The sequence below is a fragment of the Pteropus medius genome, unplaced genomic scaffold, assembly GCF_902729225.1.
Source record: "Pteropus medius unplaced genomic scaffold, Ma_sr-lr_union100, whole genome shotgun sequence".
NCBI lineage: Eukaryota > Metazoa > Chordata > Mammalia > Chiroptera > Pteropodidae > Pteropus > Pteropus medius.
The window spans coordinates 10493452-10512615 of NW_024351730.1; the positions used below are offsets into that span (position 1 = coordinate 10493452).

The following is a 19164-nucleotide window of genomic DNA, read 5'->3' on the forward strand; positions in this document are numbered from 1 at the left end:
CACAGAGGAGTGGTAACACAGCCCCCGTGCTTTGTGGGGCAGACCCAGACCCAGACACAGGGAAGGAAAGCATAGCCGAGAGAATGGATTATTTCACTTCACACATTTAGGAGTTTTGAGGCAGGAAAAGGAAAGAGGGCTGCATTTATGTGCAAGAAGAGGTGGGAAAGGAAGGGGCAGAGGGAAGAACCATTCACCTTTGAAAATCTGTATTCAGAAGGACTTTGAAGAATTATAATACATATTCCTTTGAAATCTTTTATCCACAACTTAAAAATCATATAAGGACATAGGATTTAAATTGAGTAGAAATACTAATTGAGTAGAAATTATTTAATAGTAACAGCATCTTATATTTGTATACTACTTTTTGGTGTAATCTCTTATTTATTTTATCTTTATTGACAGAGAACGAGCAATCCAAGAGATGCGTCGACATGGTCTTCCCACACCGCCGCTTAGTTCTACTCTAAGGTCTCCTTCACATTCTCCTGAACATATAAACATATATACAGATAATTATCAGAAAGGTATGTATGTAACACCAAGGACAAAAAAAACTAATCTATGGTTAAAATTCATAAAGTAGTTTACTGTGTGCAGGGAGGGGAGATTGCCTTTCTGACCACTTTTGGTTGGAGTAATGGAATGCTGTGGTGATGGTTACACAGGTATACACGATTGTAAAAACTCATTGAACTGAACATTTACGATCCATGCATTTTATTGTACATAAATTATACCTCGATTAAAAAAGAGAATACAGCCACAACAACACATTAAATGACAATGTGAGATATTGCAGGGTAATCTTTGATGAAATGTCAAATTCAAGGTACAAATGATAGATGTCAGTTCTTTTTGACAAAGATAGAGAATAGGGAATGTGTGTGGCACAGCAGACTGAATCTGACAGGAATGGTAGGTTGTTGGGGAATAATGAGGAAGAAAGGCATGGAAGGTAGAATGGGATATACAGAATTATTGAATGTGAGGCTAAATTAGAGATTGTAGACTTTATTTTGTAAGTTAAGGGGAGCCACTGAAGGTCCACTTGCGTATGGGATGAGCTCGAGGGAGGGGTTAAGATGAAAGAACTGTTCCTGGTAGGTTAAATTCATAACTGTATTTGGGCCTTATTGGGGAGGGTAGGAACCAGAGGCAGGGAGACCAGAAAGAGATATGGACTGAACAGTCTAATTAGTTCAGGATCATTATAATAATATTGAAAGGACACATTTTAAAAAAATAAATTATGCATACTGAAAAGTGCCATGTCATCGTATGCAGCTCAGTGAATTTTCACAAACTGAACACGCTCACCTATGTATTCTGCACCTAGATCAAGAAACAAAACATTACCTCTCTTGGGCTCCCTTCAGGTCATAAGCTTAGCTGTAAAAGTAACTGTCCTAACTATTAAAAGCATGTGTTTCTTTTGCCTGTTTTTTGACATTCTATAAGTGAAATCATACATTTCCGGCTTCTTTTTCTCAACAGTACATTTGTGAGATTCTTCCTTACTGTTGTGTGTACTTGTAGATTGTTGTCTTGTTGCTGCATAGTATTCCATTATTTGAACTAAACACAATCCATTTATTCTATTCTCAATGGGCATTTGGTCATTTCCAGTTCAGGCTATTACAAATAGCATTATGATTAACTCTAGTACCTGTATGTTGGTGAACAGATGTGTGCATTTCTTTTGAATATATACTTAAGAGTGAAATTATCAGGTCACTGGACATGCATGTCCAGTGCTTATCAGGTCATTGGACATGCAGATGTTTAAGCTTGAGTAGATATGGCAAACAATTTTCTAGAGGGGTTGTAAAGAGCGAGGACACATTTGACTGAGGAGGAGTCAAAGCATATGCTGATTCATTGGAGGTGGGAATGAATAGGAAAAAGCTTGTGAGACCCAGGATTTGAAATGTTGGTGATTAGAAAATGCAAGCTCATTGACAGAAATAGTAAAGTCAGTTCTTTTAAAAATTATGCATTTCTTTGCTTCCTTTAATAGAAGTACATAGGAGATAAGCATTTCCTCAGTGACTCAGAAGCCTCATTATGAACATTGAATATGTGCTATGCTTTAACATACTGATGCCCCTTGGGTTTATTGGCGTTTGAAGGGCCTTGGTTTGAATGATTCCTGATTGCTGCACTTTGCTTTTGTGTTTGTTTGTTTGTTTGTTTGTTTGAGTAAAATATTTTCCTTCTTTCACTTTGAGGGCCACTTCTCATTGCTGGCTGCAGTCACTGTGTCCTCACAACTTCTAACTGCTGCATTAATTTGAATGCGATTGTATGGAGGTTCAGTTTCTCTTTGTAAAACCTCCTAACAGTTGTGATACAAACATGCTCGATTCACAGGTGCATTTTAGATCAAGGATTGGTAAACTAGGTTCTATGGGCCAAATCCACCCCACTGCCTGTTTTTGTAAACTAAGCTCTATTGGAGCACAGCCACATCTATTTGTTTACATATTGTATAAGAATGCTTTTCTACAATGACAGAATTAAGTAGTTATGATAGAGACCCTGTGGCCCACAAATCTAATATTTACTATCTGGCCTTTCATATCATGTAGCCTCTGGGATACTCAACAGTATCCCTGTGAGATAACAGCAGTGAAAAAGCACATAATTCTTTAGTGTTTAAAAAGAGGCTTGACTTAGAGACCCCCTGAAAGGGCCCTGGGGACTCCCAAGAATTCCCAGACTATACTTTAAGGATCACTGATGCAGAACATAGTGGATTCCAGCAATCTCTAAAGCTGTGATGAAATAGGTAACATTTTTTAATTGTGATAAAATTTAACACGAGCTTAGCCATCTTAACTGTTTTTAAGTGTATACCTCAGTGGCTTTAAATTCTCAATGTTGTGCAACCGTCACCACTATTTCCAAAACTTTTTCATCACCCCAAACAGAAACTCTCCATTAAACAATAACTCTCCAGTCCCCAGACCTCACTTTCCAAGCCCCCGGTAACCTCTAATCTACCTTTTTTTCTGTCTCTATGAATTTTCCTATTTAGATATTCATGTAAGTGAAATTATAGAATATTTGTCCATTTGTGTCTGGCTTATTTCACTTCACATCATGTTTTTAAAGTCCATTTATGTCATAGGTTGTATCAAAACTTGATTCCTTTTCATACCTGCATAATATTCCCTTGTATGTGTATGCCACATTTTGCTCATTCGTTCATCAGCTGATAGACACCCGGGTTTTTTCACCTAGCTATTATGAATAATGCTGCTATAAACATTGGTGTACAAGTGTCTGTTTTAGTCCCTGTTTTTAAATCTTTGGGGAGTACCTAGGAGTAGAGTTGCTGGATCTTAGGGTCATTCTATGTTTAACTTCTTGAGTACCAGCCAAACTTTTTCCACATGGCTGTACCATTTTAGATTTCCACTAGGAAAGTAAGGGTTTCAATTTTCCAACACTTGTTATTTTCCATTTTTAAATTATAGCCATCATAGTAGATGTGGATTAGAAAACTTCTACAACCATTAGCAAATTCCTAGCTTATACTAATGATGTTGTTAATTGGTAACCTATTTCCATTCTTTTTTTCTAAATATTGTCACCAAAACTAATTTTAAGGATTATGTCCATAAGTACTCTGAAATGAATATGAAATATTGGTATCAATTCATATTTAGTGTCTCTCTAATAGTTAAAATATATAATCCAATTTTGTTTTTACTTTTTCGATTATATTTATTATATGTTCACTGAAAAAAAACCAATACAAAAGTATGAGAAGGAAGTCAAAATCTTTATTTTTTACATTTTTTTGTGGCAAAATATATGTAACATTAAATTGATCATTTTAACCATTTTTAAGTGTACACATTCACATTATTGTGCACAAATGATTTCCACCATCCATGTTCAGAACTTATCTTCTCCAACTGAAACTCTGTACTCATTAAGCATTAACTCCCATCCTCCCTCCCCTGGCAACTACAATTACAATTTCTGTCTCTGTGAATTTGACCACTGTGTACCTCATATAAATGGAATCATACAATATTTATCCTTTTGTGACTGGCTTATTTCACTTAGCATAATGTTTTCAGGGTTCTTCTATTTTGGAGCATCTGTCAGAATTTCCTTATTGAGGCTAAATAAGATTCCATTATAAGTATATGTTAAATTTTGCTTGTCTATTCATCAGTTGATGGACATTAGGGTTGCTATTTTGAGAATGCTGCTATGAACATGCATGTATAAATCAAAATCACTTTTAATCCTACAGCCCAGAGAAAATGCCAATTAGTATTTTGTATACTTCATTCTTGTATTTAATTTGTAATAAACATACACACACATAGACATACATTTATAATTCTAATAGAGATCATACTCAAAACAGTTTTTATCCTGTTTTTTTATGTTTTGTTCTTAATGTTTTTCCCCCTTAATATTGTTGTGATTCATGTAATCAAAAGCATTTTCAAAAATACCATTTTAAAATAGTGACCTAATGGTTTATCACATGGAGATTCTGTGATTTATTTAATCATTCTACTTTATTTAATTAATCATTATAGGACATTTAGCTTTTTTCCAATTTTTTTCTCTTATAAATAATGTTTTGCATCAGTATTGGATATGTCTAATTATTTCTTCTTAAATATATCTTCCTAGATGTAGAAAGATATAATTACTTTCTCAATGTTTCCATTGTGGGATTTTTTTCATAGTTTAATGTGTATGTTTTAATTGGAAGGATGATTAGATAGCACATCAGTTGAAAATATTTGGAAAAATATTTGACTATCCATAACATAATATTTTAAGACTCAGACAACATAATTTCCAGTACTTGTATGTAATTTTAATCTAGACATCAGATTATCCTTTGTTTTAATTTTTCTCAATTAACGTACTTTATTATTCTAGTCTCTTCACTGTGTATCATTCTTTTAGTCCTCATATACTTTGAGGTATTTTGGTAGTTTGAGAGGAATATCTTTTTTAAGTACAGAACAGTACTTCTTAACTATTAAATATAAATTGATTGTAGGCATAAGTTTTATTAGAGATTATAATTTCAATTAAAACATTACTGAATTTCAGTGTTTCATGAATATACTGAGTAATTTGTTATCATTTTTCCATTAACCCATCTTTCTCCTTCCCCCTTTTCAGAATGATGACTTTCAATGATTTGGCTATACGGATTTTTAAAAGGACAGACAGTAATGATATATTTGAAGTACTTGTTCCTGAAAATCATGAACATTGACACAAATTCTACCTCTGTCAACTTTTACGTAAATCAGTGAATATTTATGTAAAAAATTTGGTTTAAAAGAGCTATATCCATGTGTATATTTTCATACATATGACAGAACAAAGTATGTATTAATAGTGCTGATGTTATATCTGTATTTTTATTATACCTGACTTAAATTACTCTTCAAAGTGTGTTTATATTGTGAATTAATATAATGTATTGTTCACATTATGCTTTAATAATCTTTTTCTTAATGAGTCATGATATATGTATATAAATATTCTTACAGTATTTGTTTTTAAAGTGTGTTTAGTTTTCACGTCTGTGCTTATAACCCATATCTTTAACACATTCACAAAGGATTATCAACTTTGATGCTGTGCTGTCACACTTTTTTCTTCTAAATGTAAAATTAATTTTTTACCAATTTGTTGTCTATCATTGAGAATATATTCAGGTTTGTTCTTATAATAACAGAGGTCTTAATAAAATAATGACTGCCATATATAATTTGTCATTGCCAACTAGAAGGACTGTGATGGGAAAGATTCATTCGTATCTTATATATAATGTTATATTATTTTGGCTATCACATGGACTCTTCACATAATACAGATTTTATCAAAATCAAACTAAAAGCTGTATTCAGAATTTTATAAAACAATAGAACTGAAATGTGGGACTTTTTTTCAGTCAGTAAAATTTCTCACTGTATTAATGTAAAATTTCAGAGTATAAAAGTATATGGGGTAAATGTAGTAAAGCATTTTGTTAAAATTCCAATATACATTCAATAATATCAAATTTTTGTATCTAAACCTTGTAATTTATCAGTCTTTCAGAATAGTATGTAAACACTGAACTTTGGCATATTAAATAGAAAACAGCTTTTATAGTTAATTCAAAGTGGTAATTTCAAAGAATTTAGATATATACATGTATTAATAAAATAACAGTTGTACAAAATAGAATATCAGATAAAAAAACTAATTGTGTTCGAACTATACACATTTGAAGAAAATCTTATTCTTAATTTCATTATGATTGAAAAAGAACTTTAAAAACTAACATAGGAAAGCGGAGAAGGCCAGTTATTTATGATACATTTTGTTTCCTCCTGTGGTTTAATAAAGTGGAGTTTATGTGTGCATTTGTGTGTACCCAAGGTGAGCAATGCTCTTTTTCTAAAACTTATACACCTTATATGTTCAGGTTATGCCCTTTGCAATAATTCAGTATGTTTTGGGGTATGATGTGGCTTACTTTACCACCATCTTTGTAATTTCATGTATTCCATCTCCTTTGTGTGAATTCATGTATTATAGTAAAATACAGGAGAAATGGGACTATTTGAAATGTCATATGGAAAACATTTTTAATAAATATATGTAAATAGGAAGTATTCCCACCTTTTACTCAAAAAGAAGACATATTTTGTTAGATATTTTAATGTTTTCTATAATTTAAAAATGTATAGCTTGCCATAATTTTTATTTTTATATATGATACTATAATTTTTTAAATTAGTTTTCTTAAAATACTGAATGTTCTGACCTTTTATATATGTTTTTAATTTGTTTTTAAAAAATTTAAATCATGGAGCTTGACATAGATTTTTCAATAAACTTTCCAGTCAATTTATTTTCTCTTTCTTATAGTTTTAATAATTTTAGCAATAGTTTTAATTCTAAAATTAAGTATAGTTTATTCAAACTTTATCGTGGTAAAATATGCAGAAATCCCTGAATTTAGGTGCCAGGCGCTTTTTTTTAATTGACTTTCTTTCACTTATTTTTAATTAGTTCAAAATATAAGAAACAAAGTTACACTTTCTGTTTTAAATTCATCTACAAAGTAAACAGACTTGTGAGTGTGTGTGTGTGTGTGCATGTGTACATTTTTCTCTTGCAAATGCTCTTTGTTAAGAACATTAATTCCCATTGACTCTGCCACCTGTTACCTTGACTTATTACAACTTATCACACAACTGATCTCATACCCCTCTTCTCAGTTCTTAGAAAAGTTTAGTACCTGGTTTACTCTTTTCTATCATTAACTCTATCATCAGTCTTTTTATGTTGGTATCTTCTTAGGACAGTGGTTACTGAGCAGGCCTGCACATTGGAGTTAGCCTTTAATGAAAAACTGATTTCGAAAACCTACACCAGTCCAAATAAATCAAACTCTGGGAGTGAGGTATGGACTTTTTTTTTTTAATGTTCTCTGGATGATTCTAATGTTCAGCCAGGATTTAAAGTGCTAATTAAGAAACTGACTCATCAAATTGATTTCATGACCCACTAATGGGACTCAACCTGTAGTAAAAAACAATGCTGTTGATCTTGTCAATACCTCAAATATCTCGTCTTCTAGCATCCTACTCAGCCCTCTGATCAATAGGTCACTATTGATCTCCAATTGATTCCATCACCTGTCCCTTGTCTATAAGTCCATTACTCTTTTTCCTTATTATCTAGCACAGACATCAATTTACTTGCATATACACTATATTCTCTTGTCCCTCTGAACTGAAAACTCAAATCTCATATCCAACTACTTCAACTACTCTGCATCTGTACCTAAGAAACTGAATGAACATGAATGGAGAAAAAAACAACCACTTGAAATTTATGGCCCTGAACATTGACAGCCCACAGCACTGTGCCAGTCCTTATACATTTTCTTAGTCAATTCACATTTAACCTTTTCCAAATTATTTTATTTCTCTTTACTCAGACCTCCTATCCTCCCTCCTTCTCTCAGCTTTTTTCACTGAGAAGATGGAAACAATAAACTTTCTCACCCTTCAAGTCTATTAGCAACATATCTGTATCCCTATAACTTTCTTCCCTTCTGTTATAGCATGAACTGTCTCTTACCTCTGGCTATATTCCATCTAGTTGTGACCAGTGTTCATTTCTATACTACTCAAAAGGCTCCTGCAATTAACCCCACATTCCTGAGTCATTTTTGCTCTATTGGGCTTGTTGCCACTTGCATACATACCTCCCATTTTTATTTTTTACTTATTTTTTTCTAAGTATATTGGGGTAACATTGGTTGATACAATTATATAATTTTCAGGTGTACATTATAATATGACATCTATATATTGTCCAGTTTCCTTCAGCTGCTGCATATTTGATCCCCTTTACCCACTTCACCCTCCCCCTACTCCCCTATATTTGACCCCCTTTACCCTGTCCACCTCTTCCTCTCCCCCCCACCCCTACCCTCTGGTAACCACTAGTCCATTGTCCATGCCCCTGAGTCTCTGTTTGTCCTGTTCATTTGTTGCTTTTAGGTTTATATCCCACATATAAGTGATAGCATGTAATTTTCAACTTTTTCTGTCTAGTTTATTTCGCTTAGCGTGATTATCTCAAGGTCCATCCAGGTTGTCGCAAATGGCAGTATTTCATCTTTTCTTATGGCTGAGTAATAGTCCATTGTATATATGTGCCACAGCTTCTTTAGCCAATCATCTATTTTAGGACACTTCAGTTGCTTCCATGTCCTGGCCACTGTGAATAATGCTGCTATGAACATTGGTGTGCAAATATCTTTTTGGATATGAGTTTTCAAGTCTTTGGGGTACATACCCAGTAGTGGGATTGCTACATCATATGACAGATCAATTCTTAGCTTTTTGAGGAACCTCCACACTGTTTTCCATAGTGGCTGTACCAATTTGCAGTCCCACCAGCAGCGTGTGAGGGTTCCTTTTTCTCTGCATCCTCTCCAACATTTGTTATTACTTGTCCTGTTGATTATAGCTATTCTAACAGGTGTGCGATGGTATGTCATGGTGGTTTTGATTTGCATTTCCCTAATAGCAATGTTGAGCGTCTTTTCATATGTTTGTAGGCCATTTGTATGTCCTCTAGGGAGAGGTGTCTGTTCGGGTCCTCTGCCCATTTTTTGACTGGATTGTATGTTTTTTTGTTGTTACTGAGTCATATGAGTTCTTTGTATATTTTGGATATTAGGCCCTTATTGGAGGCATTGCTTGCAAATATATTTTCCCATTGAGATGGTTGTCTTTTTACCTTGTTAAGGATTTCTTTTGCTGAGCAGAACCTTTTTAGTATACCTCCCATTTTTAATCTCTCATTTTAAAACCCTCCCAAACCCTACAGTTCCATTTTTTGCACTCTTTATAGCAAAAATTCCTTGAAAAGAGTTTATACTCACTTCATCCCCTCTTTACACCCAGCTTTCCTTGAACTACTCCAATCATGCTTTATTCCCATCATTCCAGTCAAACCATTCTTGACAAGGCATAAACAACCCCATCAAGTATACTTTATTTCCACTATTTTTCACACTTAATATTTCTACTTAGTGCTTTCTTGTTAATGTCCTTATTTGATACTGCTCCTACTTTCCTTTGGGGAATAGTTGGGTACAGATAAAGCTTTAAAATAAATTAGTGCACTTGAAGATAAATGGAGGACTTCTTCCAGAAGGCATTGCAAAAAGAGATTAAAAGTATAAAAGAAAAAAAAATACTCATTGTGGAGGATATGAGCAAGAATGCCAATATCCCGATAATAATGAACCTTAAAAGAGAAATTAGAAATGAATGTAGAAAATATTTTAAGAAATAATGGAGGTAAATGTCCCAAAATCAAAGAAGGATATAGCCTACAATCTTTATTAAAAGGGCTCAGAGAAAGCCAAGTGGGAGAGAAGGAAAAACCCACATTTAGACACAATATCAAAGACAAGGACAGAAATTATAAAAGCTTCAGAGAGAGAACAGATCACCAAAAAGGAACAAAGGCAGATTTACATCTGTTGTGGACTGAATGTTTGCCCTGCTCCTCCAATTTCTTTGTGGAAACCCTACTCCCCAATGTGAATATGTGAGGAGGTGGGGCTTTTGTGCTGTATTGAGGTCATAAGAATGGAGACCTCATAACTGAGAATAGTGTCCTTATAAAAGGTGCCCCAAAAAGCTCTCACTCTCTCCGCCATGTGAGGATACAATGAGAAACAAGCAATCTGTGATGCAGTACAGGGCTCTCACCAGAACCTGAGCATGCTGGCATCTTCATCTTGGGCTGCCAGGCTCCAGAATTGTGAGAAATAAATTTCTTTTGCTTATAAGCTCTCAAATCTATAGTAAATAGTTATAGCAGTCCAAACTGACTAAGACAACATTAAACTTCTCAATAGCCACACTGGAAATGAGAGCAACCTAATAATTTTTAGAATTTGAAAGAAAATAATTTTGAACCTATTATAGTTATTTATCTATACTGTCATTCATATTGAAGAAATAATAAAAATGATCTTAGGTGTACAAAGTCTCAAGATTTGGTAAGTGAAGATCCGTACTGAAAACACGAGGAGGAAGTAATCAAGAAGTATAAAAGATGCTGCAAAAGATGTGTGAATTAAAGATAATCGGATAGCTTGGTAAAGTCTATTATACTAATAAAAAGAGATGGAAAGACAAAAAAAGAAAAAGAGAAAGTATATTCATAAAAATTTAGACCAAAATTTCTTGAATCTGGATTAATACCAGCATGCTGGATGGTGGGGAAGAGAAGAAAAAGAACAAAGGAACATGAGAAGAGGTAATATACTTGCCTTGTTGGGAAAAGATGCCAATTTTGATACAAAAAGCAAGGAGAAAGAACACAAATATGAATCTTAAGAGCAACTATCATAATGATATAATATAGAACTTTATTCTTACCAGGCACTATTCTAAGAACCTCACATATATTAACTCATTTAATTCCCACAACAACCATATTCTCATTTATTCTCATTTTACAGATGAGGGCACAGGCAAGACATGTCCACGGACATATAACTAGTAATGGTGCTGTCACTTTTAGTAAATTTTTAAAGTTACTTAACATTTAAACCAACAGAAGAAAACTTGATCTTTCTAATGGAAAGCAGGGAAAGTGAAAAAAATTAAAATACAGTAGATGGAAGATATGAAACAAGATGGCAGAAATAAATCTTTAAGGGTAACCACAATAAATATATAAATGAATAAAACATCAATTAAACAAGAGTCAGATTGGATTTTTAAACAATATGTCAAATACAAGAAAATGTACTTAAATAGCATTATTCGTGGTGGCCAAGACATGGAAACAACTGAAGTGCTCTGTGATAGATGACTGGATAAAGAAGATGTGGTACATATATACAATGGAATGTTACTCAGCCATATGATGAAATACTGCCATTTGTGACAACATGGCTAGATCTCGAAATAATCATGCTAAGCAAAATAAGTCAGAAAAAATTGAGAACCACATCATTTCACTCCTATGTGGGATATAAAACTGAAAGCAACAAAAGAACAAGACAGAGACTCGTGGACAACAGTTCAGTGGTTACCAGAGGGAAGGTGGGGAGGAAAGGAAGATAAGGGCAAAAGGGTTCAAATATATGGTGACAGAAGGAAATTTAACTTTGAGAGGTGAACACACAATGCAATATTCACATGATGTATTAGCAAATTGTACACTTGAAACCTATGATTTTATTAACCAATGTCACCCCAATAAATTTGTTTAAAGGCACAGAATGGAAATAAAAGGACAGGAAAAGATGCACCAGGCAAATGGGAACCAAAAAGCTAGAGTACTAATCTTATTATCTAACAAGATAATATTTTAGGGCAACAGGAAAAAAAAGGTATATACTAGTGAACAAGACAAAGAATAATAGAACAAGATGATATAGCCATCATAAAGACATCTCTCAAGGTTACTCACTGCAAATACAATGCTGAGAAATGTCTTGAGTAAAGATGGATCAGGACATTGCATTCTTGGCAAATCCAAAACAAGAATGTAGAGGGATGCTTAGGGTTCATAGCAAATTGCCTCTCCCAAGGATAATGCATCCCTTGACCCTATAGATTCTTAGCCAAACTTGAGTTTTCATATAAGTGGGCCTCTCCATTGGCCACCTTGCTTAATCTGACTGACTGAGGCTGGGACCAAACCTGTTCAATTTGTCTCATATAGCATTAATGCTGATATCAATAGGATTCCAAGCAGCAGGAAGAAGTTTATCAGCAATGCTGACCTCAGTCATCGCTGCCAGGTTCTCAGACACAGCCAACTGTGAGTAACCATCATGGGAGTGCTGGATATTATTTTAGACATCCAGGATGTAGTCTAAAGCCAATCTGTTATCCATTATGATTCATGCAATTTAGACTGACCTGCTAATTTGTGGTATTATTGCCAGTGAGATAATAGATGAGCAAAAAGGAACCCTTGTCCACAATGCAGAGATAGTCCATGGCCATCTCTCCCTCACATACAAACAGAGAGACCGAGGGGCCACAGTTTGAGGCTTGCTACTAAACTTGATTTGGATCATCAGGTTTGGTTAAGAAATTTGGGCCATGTCACCAAATAGTTACAGCCTTGCTAGCCATACATGGCATAGCCCAAGCCTGCTCAACAGTTAGAAGCATATGAATTTGAATCAATCAGATTTTTAAAAGGTTGTGCTGGTCTGTGTGTTTGTATATGTGCAAGGCAGAGTCCATGTTGCAAAGCTGCCAGTGACAGCACTGACATAGCAAAGTGATTCAAGAGCAGCCACGTCCACATGAGTTTTTCGGTCTTCATAGCATGTGGACAAGGATGACAGATACAGCAGGCAGTCGAATTGCCAGCCACTGCAGTGTCTTGACTCTGGCAGACCATATGATTTTTTTTTTTTTTTTTGCCAGGCTGCAATGTAGGCTCTTTGTAGAGGAGGACAAAGAGAGCATTCATTGCTATTGTTTTGGGCCCTGCTCAAAGAATGCTGGTTTGCGGATTAGCTGAAATCAAGGACCAAATAGTTTGCCCAAGAAAGGTGCCTACTGTCTCCAGTTCCCCCAAAAGTCCAACAAGAAGCTGAACCTTCTTTTTGGTGGTAGGGGCCCGAGATACAGGACTTTTTCCTGGAGTGCCATAGGAATTGATTGCTGTGATTCTGCCCACATAGTTCAAAGAAACTTGGCAAGCAGGCCACGCCTGCTGCTGTAAGTGTGATAGGGGCCTTGAGACAGAGGTTTCTGACTTGCCACCAATAGGACATCATCTACAGGGTGAAAACTGAAGTCAGAGAATCGAGGCACACATGCTAAATCCTGGCTCACCCACTTGTAGCGAATGGCAGGGAGTCTGTCCCACTTAGCACGTGTCTACTTTCAGCTCTTCCCTGGCTGAGATAATCACCTCTGACAGTTATGGGAGGGAAGTATTAGCATATAACACTGCAATTCCTACTATTCTTTCAGAAGTAGGACGGTACATTGGATTAGTCCAAAAGGTCCCACCCATAATGTCATATGAAATTCTCTTCCCCCATTCAGAACCTTCCCCAAATCAGTTAAATCTGAACACTATCAGGCCAGGTGGGATGGTGATTGGGTGCCTAAATCTAAGGGAGCCATAGAAATTTGAGTCCCTTCCCTCCCCGAAGTTCTCCAGTATGTTTGTGCAAAGTCTGTGTGGCTGCCAGTCTTCTTGGGCAACAAGAAGACCTTGACCCAATCATTTGGTTTCTTAAAGTAGCAGGATTTTCCTGAGGTCAGGAAAGAGGAGGAGGGAGAGATCAGAGGTCATAGAAGGAGAGAGCAGCTCCTCCCCGGTTAGCAAAGCTTTGCATTTACTCAACTAAATGAAATCAATATTCTGTATCTTTACTGCTGACACCATTTATTTTAGCTTTGAAGACTTCTTGACACAACAGTCATAGTCATATTGTCTTTTGACTGGGCTCCCCGAACTTGCTGCCCCATTGTCATGACATTCTCTTCTTATCCCATCTGAGAAAACTATTCAAACAGCTTGTTTCAATTCTACCTCTCATTGCTCATTAACAGGAAAGACAGTCAGGGACCCCTATTTCCTTCCCTTCACTCACACTTAAGAGAGAGCGTTCACTACCAGTTTCCACACCTTCTTCTCACATCCCCTAATATTTCATTCTTCCTTTTCCAGATAGCCATGTCTGTCAGCAGCCTATCCTTGTTGCCCAAACTGTGAAGAACTGTGAGCAGTCTGAGATTTTACCCTACTCCCAACCTAGTGAGATATCCTGCCATAGGTTCATGAGTGCCAGCAGAAGACAAGAGACTTCTGGGTCAGAGACAAAGATTTTATTACTGCAGCATGAGCTTTGCACCAAATCTCATAGAGACAACACAGGTAGGCATAGAGGGGTGCCGCAAATGTAGTAGGTTTATGTCACAGCTGAGGAACCAGAATTTAAGATACCTTGGTTTTCTATAATGGGCTTCAAGCAACCCTGCCCCAACCTTTGCTCTGGAGGGAGATGTTATTTTTTTTTTTTTTCTATTGGACAGTAAACAAATCTGTCTTCTGCTCTGGGGTGACACTATTTCTATCTCCAAACATCCTATAAAAGATAGTCAAGAACAAAAACTCTCCGTGCCTCCGCTAAAAAGACATGCAGAAATGACAGCTCTGTGGAGAATTCTCTCCCAACACTTGTAATATTATATGTTTTTCATTGTGGTAAAATATACATAAAATGTACCATTTTAACAATTTTTAAGTGTACAATTCAGTGGCATTAAGTACATTCACATTGTTGTGCAACTATCACCATTTCCAGAACTGTAATATTATTTTTAATGCATTGGTTTTGATTTTCTAGTATTTAGATTTTTAAATCTGTGCTCATAGGTGGGACTGGGCTATAGTCATCTTTTGTGTGAATGCAGCATTGTCTAGCTTTGATATCATAGTATCCTAGCTTCGTAAAATGAGTTGTGAAATTTCTCTTTTCCCGTGCTTTGAAACCATTTGCCTTATATGGGAAAGGTTGGCTCCTTTGTTAGAGCTGACTCATGAAATGACCTGGGTAGGTGTCTTTTTAGAGGAAAACATTTGACCAACTTTTCAATTTCTTCTACAAATATTGATCTATTCAAATCCCCCAACCCCTTCTTAAGTCATTTTTGGTAATTTAGTTTTTTTGGAAAATTTATTTTATCTAGATTTTTAAAAATCCATACCTCAATTAATTCTCTTTTCTTGTGAAATGTTTATTATTATTATTTTTTTATCTCCACTGATTTACTAGAGTTTGGCCTTCCCCTCCACCCCAAGAATCAACTTTTTATTTTGTTGATCAAATCTGCTATTTGATTTGTTCTCTATTTCATTAACTTCTGCTTTCATTCCTCCCTTTTTTGTTTTTATTTGTTTTCATTCTTGAGTTATATACTTAATTTTGAATCTTTTTTATTTTCTAATGTATGCATCAAAGGCTACAAAATTTCCTCTGAAAACCTTGGGTTATATCCCCACAGGTTTTTTGTTATTACTTTTTGTCACTGCTTTCTAAATAGATTCCAGTTTCAGTTGTGGATTATTCTTTAAACGGGGTCACTGTATAATTTATCATCCAAATTGAGACACTTCTGTGAATGAAATATATATATTATGTCAGCATAATCAGTGTGAGTCAGGACTGTTCTGGGTGAACCAGAAAGTATGGTTACCCTATTTTTAACACGAGTTATTTAAAAGAAAAATGTTCACACAGGATTTTGTTGCACGTTTATAATTTATTGAATTTTGATCAAAGAATATGGTCTGCATGAATTTTGTTTTTTGAATGCATATTTTCTGTTTGTTGAGTGCACATATCTTGATATCTTTTAAATCAAGTTTGTTAATTCTCTATTTAGTTATTTTTGTCTATGTGATATGTCAATTTCTAAGAAAAGTCAAAAAGTCTCCCACTATAAAAGCAGATTTTTAACTATTTCACTCTTTGGCTTAAATAATTCAAAAATTCTATTGTTAGATACATAAAGTTTCAAGACATATATTTTTGTTGACTTATGCCTTTTAGCATTTGATACTTTTTACCTTGAAATCTCTTTTATCAGATATGAATATTACTACTTAGACTTTCTTCTCTTTTAAAAATAGCTTTATTGAGATATAACATATATTTCAATACAATTCATCCATTTAAATTGTATGAGTCAATGATTTTTAGTATATTCAGTATATAGAGTTGTGCAACCATTACAAAAATCAGTTTTAGAACATTATCATCATGCCAAAAAAGAAACCTCATATCCCTTAAGAATTGCTCTATATTTCCCCCCAACTATCCTCCTCCCAACCATGAAACTATTACTGTCTCTACAGATTTGCCTGTCTGGATATTTGATATAAATTAAATTATACACTATGTGGTCTTTTGTGTCTGGCTTCTTTCACTTAACATAATGTTTCCAGGGTTGATTCATGTGAGAGCACGTATCAGTATTTCATTCCTTTTTATTGCTGAATAATAGTCCATTACATAGATCATACCTTATTTTGTTTAATCCATTCATCAGTAGATGGACATTTGGATTGTTTCTACTTTTGGCCATGATAATGCTACTATAAATATTCATATCCATGTTTTGTGTGGATATGTTTTCATTTCTCTTGGGTATATACCTAGGAATGGAATTTCTGGGTCATACATGACATTTTTAGGCAGTGCCAACTGTTTCTCAAAGTGGCTGCATCATTTTACATAACCACCAACAATGTATGAGGTTTCTATTCTTTCTACATCCTTATGAACATGTTATTATATTTTTTATTATAGCTATTTTAGTGGGCATAAAGTGGTATTTCATTCTGGTTTTGATTTGCATTTCCCTGGTTAATGGTGTTGAGTATCTTTTCATTTGATTATTGGCCATTTGTATATATTAATCAGAGAAATGTCTATCAACAGCCTTTGCCCATTTTAAAATTGGGATAGTTGTCTTTTAAACTATTGAGTTGTACAAGTTTTTATATATTCAGTTTAAAAGTCCCTTATCAGATATATAAATTGCAAGAACATTTTTCCATTCTGTGGGTCATATTTTCATTCTCTTGATGGTTGCATTTGTGGCACAAAAGTTTTAAAATTTGATACAGTCTAATTTTATTTTTTCTTTTGTTGCTTGTGCTTTTGGTGTCATATGTAAGAAGCCATTGTCTAACCCAAAGATGTCAAGATTTATTCTTGTTTTCTTCTAAAAGTTTTATAGTTTTAGCTCTTCTTACCTTTAGGTCTATGGTCCATTTTGAATTGTTTGTATATGTAAGATAGTGGTCCAGCTTCATTCTTTTTTTTCCAGCTTCATTCTTTTGCATATAGATTTCCAGTTGTCTTCGTATACATTCTTATTGTATTTGCCTGATGTACTTTCCCATTATCTTTAGATACCATCATAACTTTGTAATTTAGATGTACGATATTTGAGATAGTAACAGTTATCCCCATTTTACAGATTTAAAGGAATGTTTGAAGTTAAATGAATTATCCATAGACCCATGCTTAGGGACAGAAAGTCTGTACTTGGATAGGTAGTACAGATTCTCACTCCATCCCAGGAGCTATGGCTTGCCCTCTGAGCCACTTAAATAAACCCGCCTCATTCATCTTGAACTCTGAATAGTCACAACAGCCCTTCCCATGGAGTGGCCAAGAAGGAATTACTGACTTTATGTCTGATTAATGGAAATTTTCAAAATGATGGTACATTTCATTTTTCTCACTTTGGAGGTCAAAGGCTGTTGGGAAGACACAACAGGTTCTGAAGAAGTTGCAAAGGACAATTAATGTACTTCCTATATCATAATATTTCTATTATTTTAGCTTTTTCCTATCTTTTTCTCTTTATTATTTATATGACTTTTATTTATACAATTACTTTTTGTTCCACTCAGTTCCTTAGTCTCCCCTCCCAGTAAGGGATTTTACTATTGTACGCCTTTCCCAAGCACTAAGAAAATGCAATGTGAATACACAGGGAAAAGGATGATAAGCAGACGTGGGGGCGAGGGGGTTAGGCGGGGCGGGAATAGAATCAAGAGGCTTTAGAAATCTGTGGTGTAACTTAGGGTTTCTCAACCTTGGCACTATTGACATTCGGGCTAGGTAATACTTGGTTGTGAAGGCTGACGTGTGCATTGTAGAATGTTTAGTAGCACCTCTGGCCTTTACCCACTAGATGCCAGTAGTAGCACCTGCCAAACAGTGGTGACAACCAAAAATATCTCCAGATACTGCCGAACATCTTCTAGAAGACAAAATTACCCACAATTGAGAACTACTGGTTTGACTAATCTTTTTCACATCCTTTCTGTAACCCCAAGCAGCAGTTAAATGGTTAAATATTTTTTAAAAATTTCTAATGCTCTCCTTTCGTTGGTATTGTATTATGGGCTCTGAAAATCTGTCTTAACTAACAGGCTATTTCAAAAGTGGTATAGTAGACTGCTACCTGGTTTGATGTGCCCTGTATGTAGTAACTATGAACCAATGTGTTTGAAAAGTGAGGGGAAAAGCCATACCTGTCTAAAGCGGTGTTCTGATTTCTGACGCCCATAAGACAGTCTAGTTAGAAAGCTCCAATATGAGCATAAGTTCCCTAGAACTTTCAGTATTTTAAAGTTATATTATTTGAAATACCTTGCCCTGAAGAATTAAAGGAGAGTAGACCTGTACCTGACTTATGTACATTTGAATTTTTGGTGTTTTCATGTAGTTGACAAGACTATAAGATATCAAATAAAAGACCCCAGTTATATGTTCTACACAAATTTAAATTTTTAAAAAGCATTTTGTTTTCTTATTAGTTTCAAGTATACAGTACATTGGTTAGACATTTATATAGTTTATGAAACAACCTCCCTGCTTTATCTATATCTTCCCTCTGGCTCTACACATAGCCATTACATTACTGCTTACCGCATTCCCTATCAGATTTAACTTTCGACTTTGGGAAACTTCTAGTGCTACTGTATTAAATCAAAGGGAACTTGCTCAACCCTTTATAAAACTCATCATTCTTATTTGGAATAAAGCAGACACACTTTAGGATATAT

The 19164-nt window shown here is 34.9% G+C and overlaps 1 protein-coding gene across 2 annotated transcripts in view; it reads left to right on the forward strand.

Moving 5' to 3' along the window:
- Positions 1-6659, forward strand: part of CEP135 (centrosomal protein 135) — a 66089-nt gene extending 59430 nt beyond the window's left edge. For both annotated transcript variants that reach the window (XM_039845264.1, XM_039845265.1), the window contains 2 exons: positions 409-530; positions 5173-6659. In XM_039845264.1, coding sequence (XP_039701198.1) covers positions 409-530; positions 5173-5177 — 127 coding nt within the window. In that variant the 3' untranslated portion in view covers positions 5178-6659. The remainder of the gene's footprint in view (positions 1-408; positions 531-5172) is intronic.
- Positions 6660-19164: the final 12505 nt, after the last annotated feature.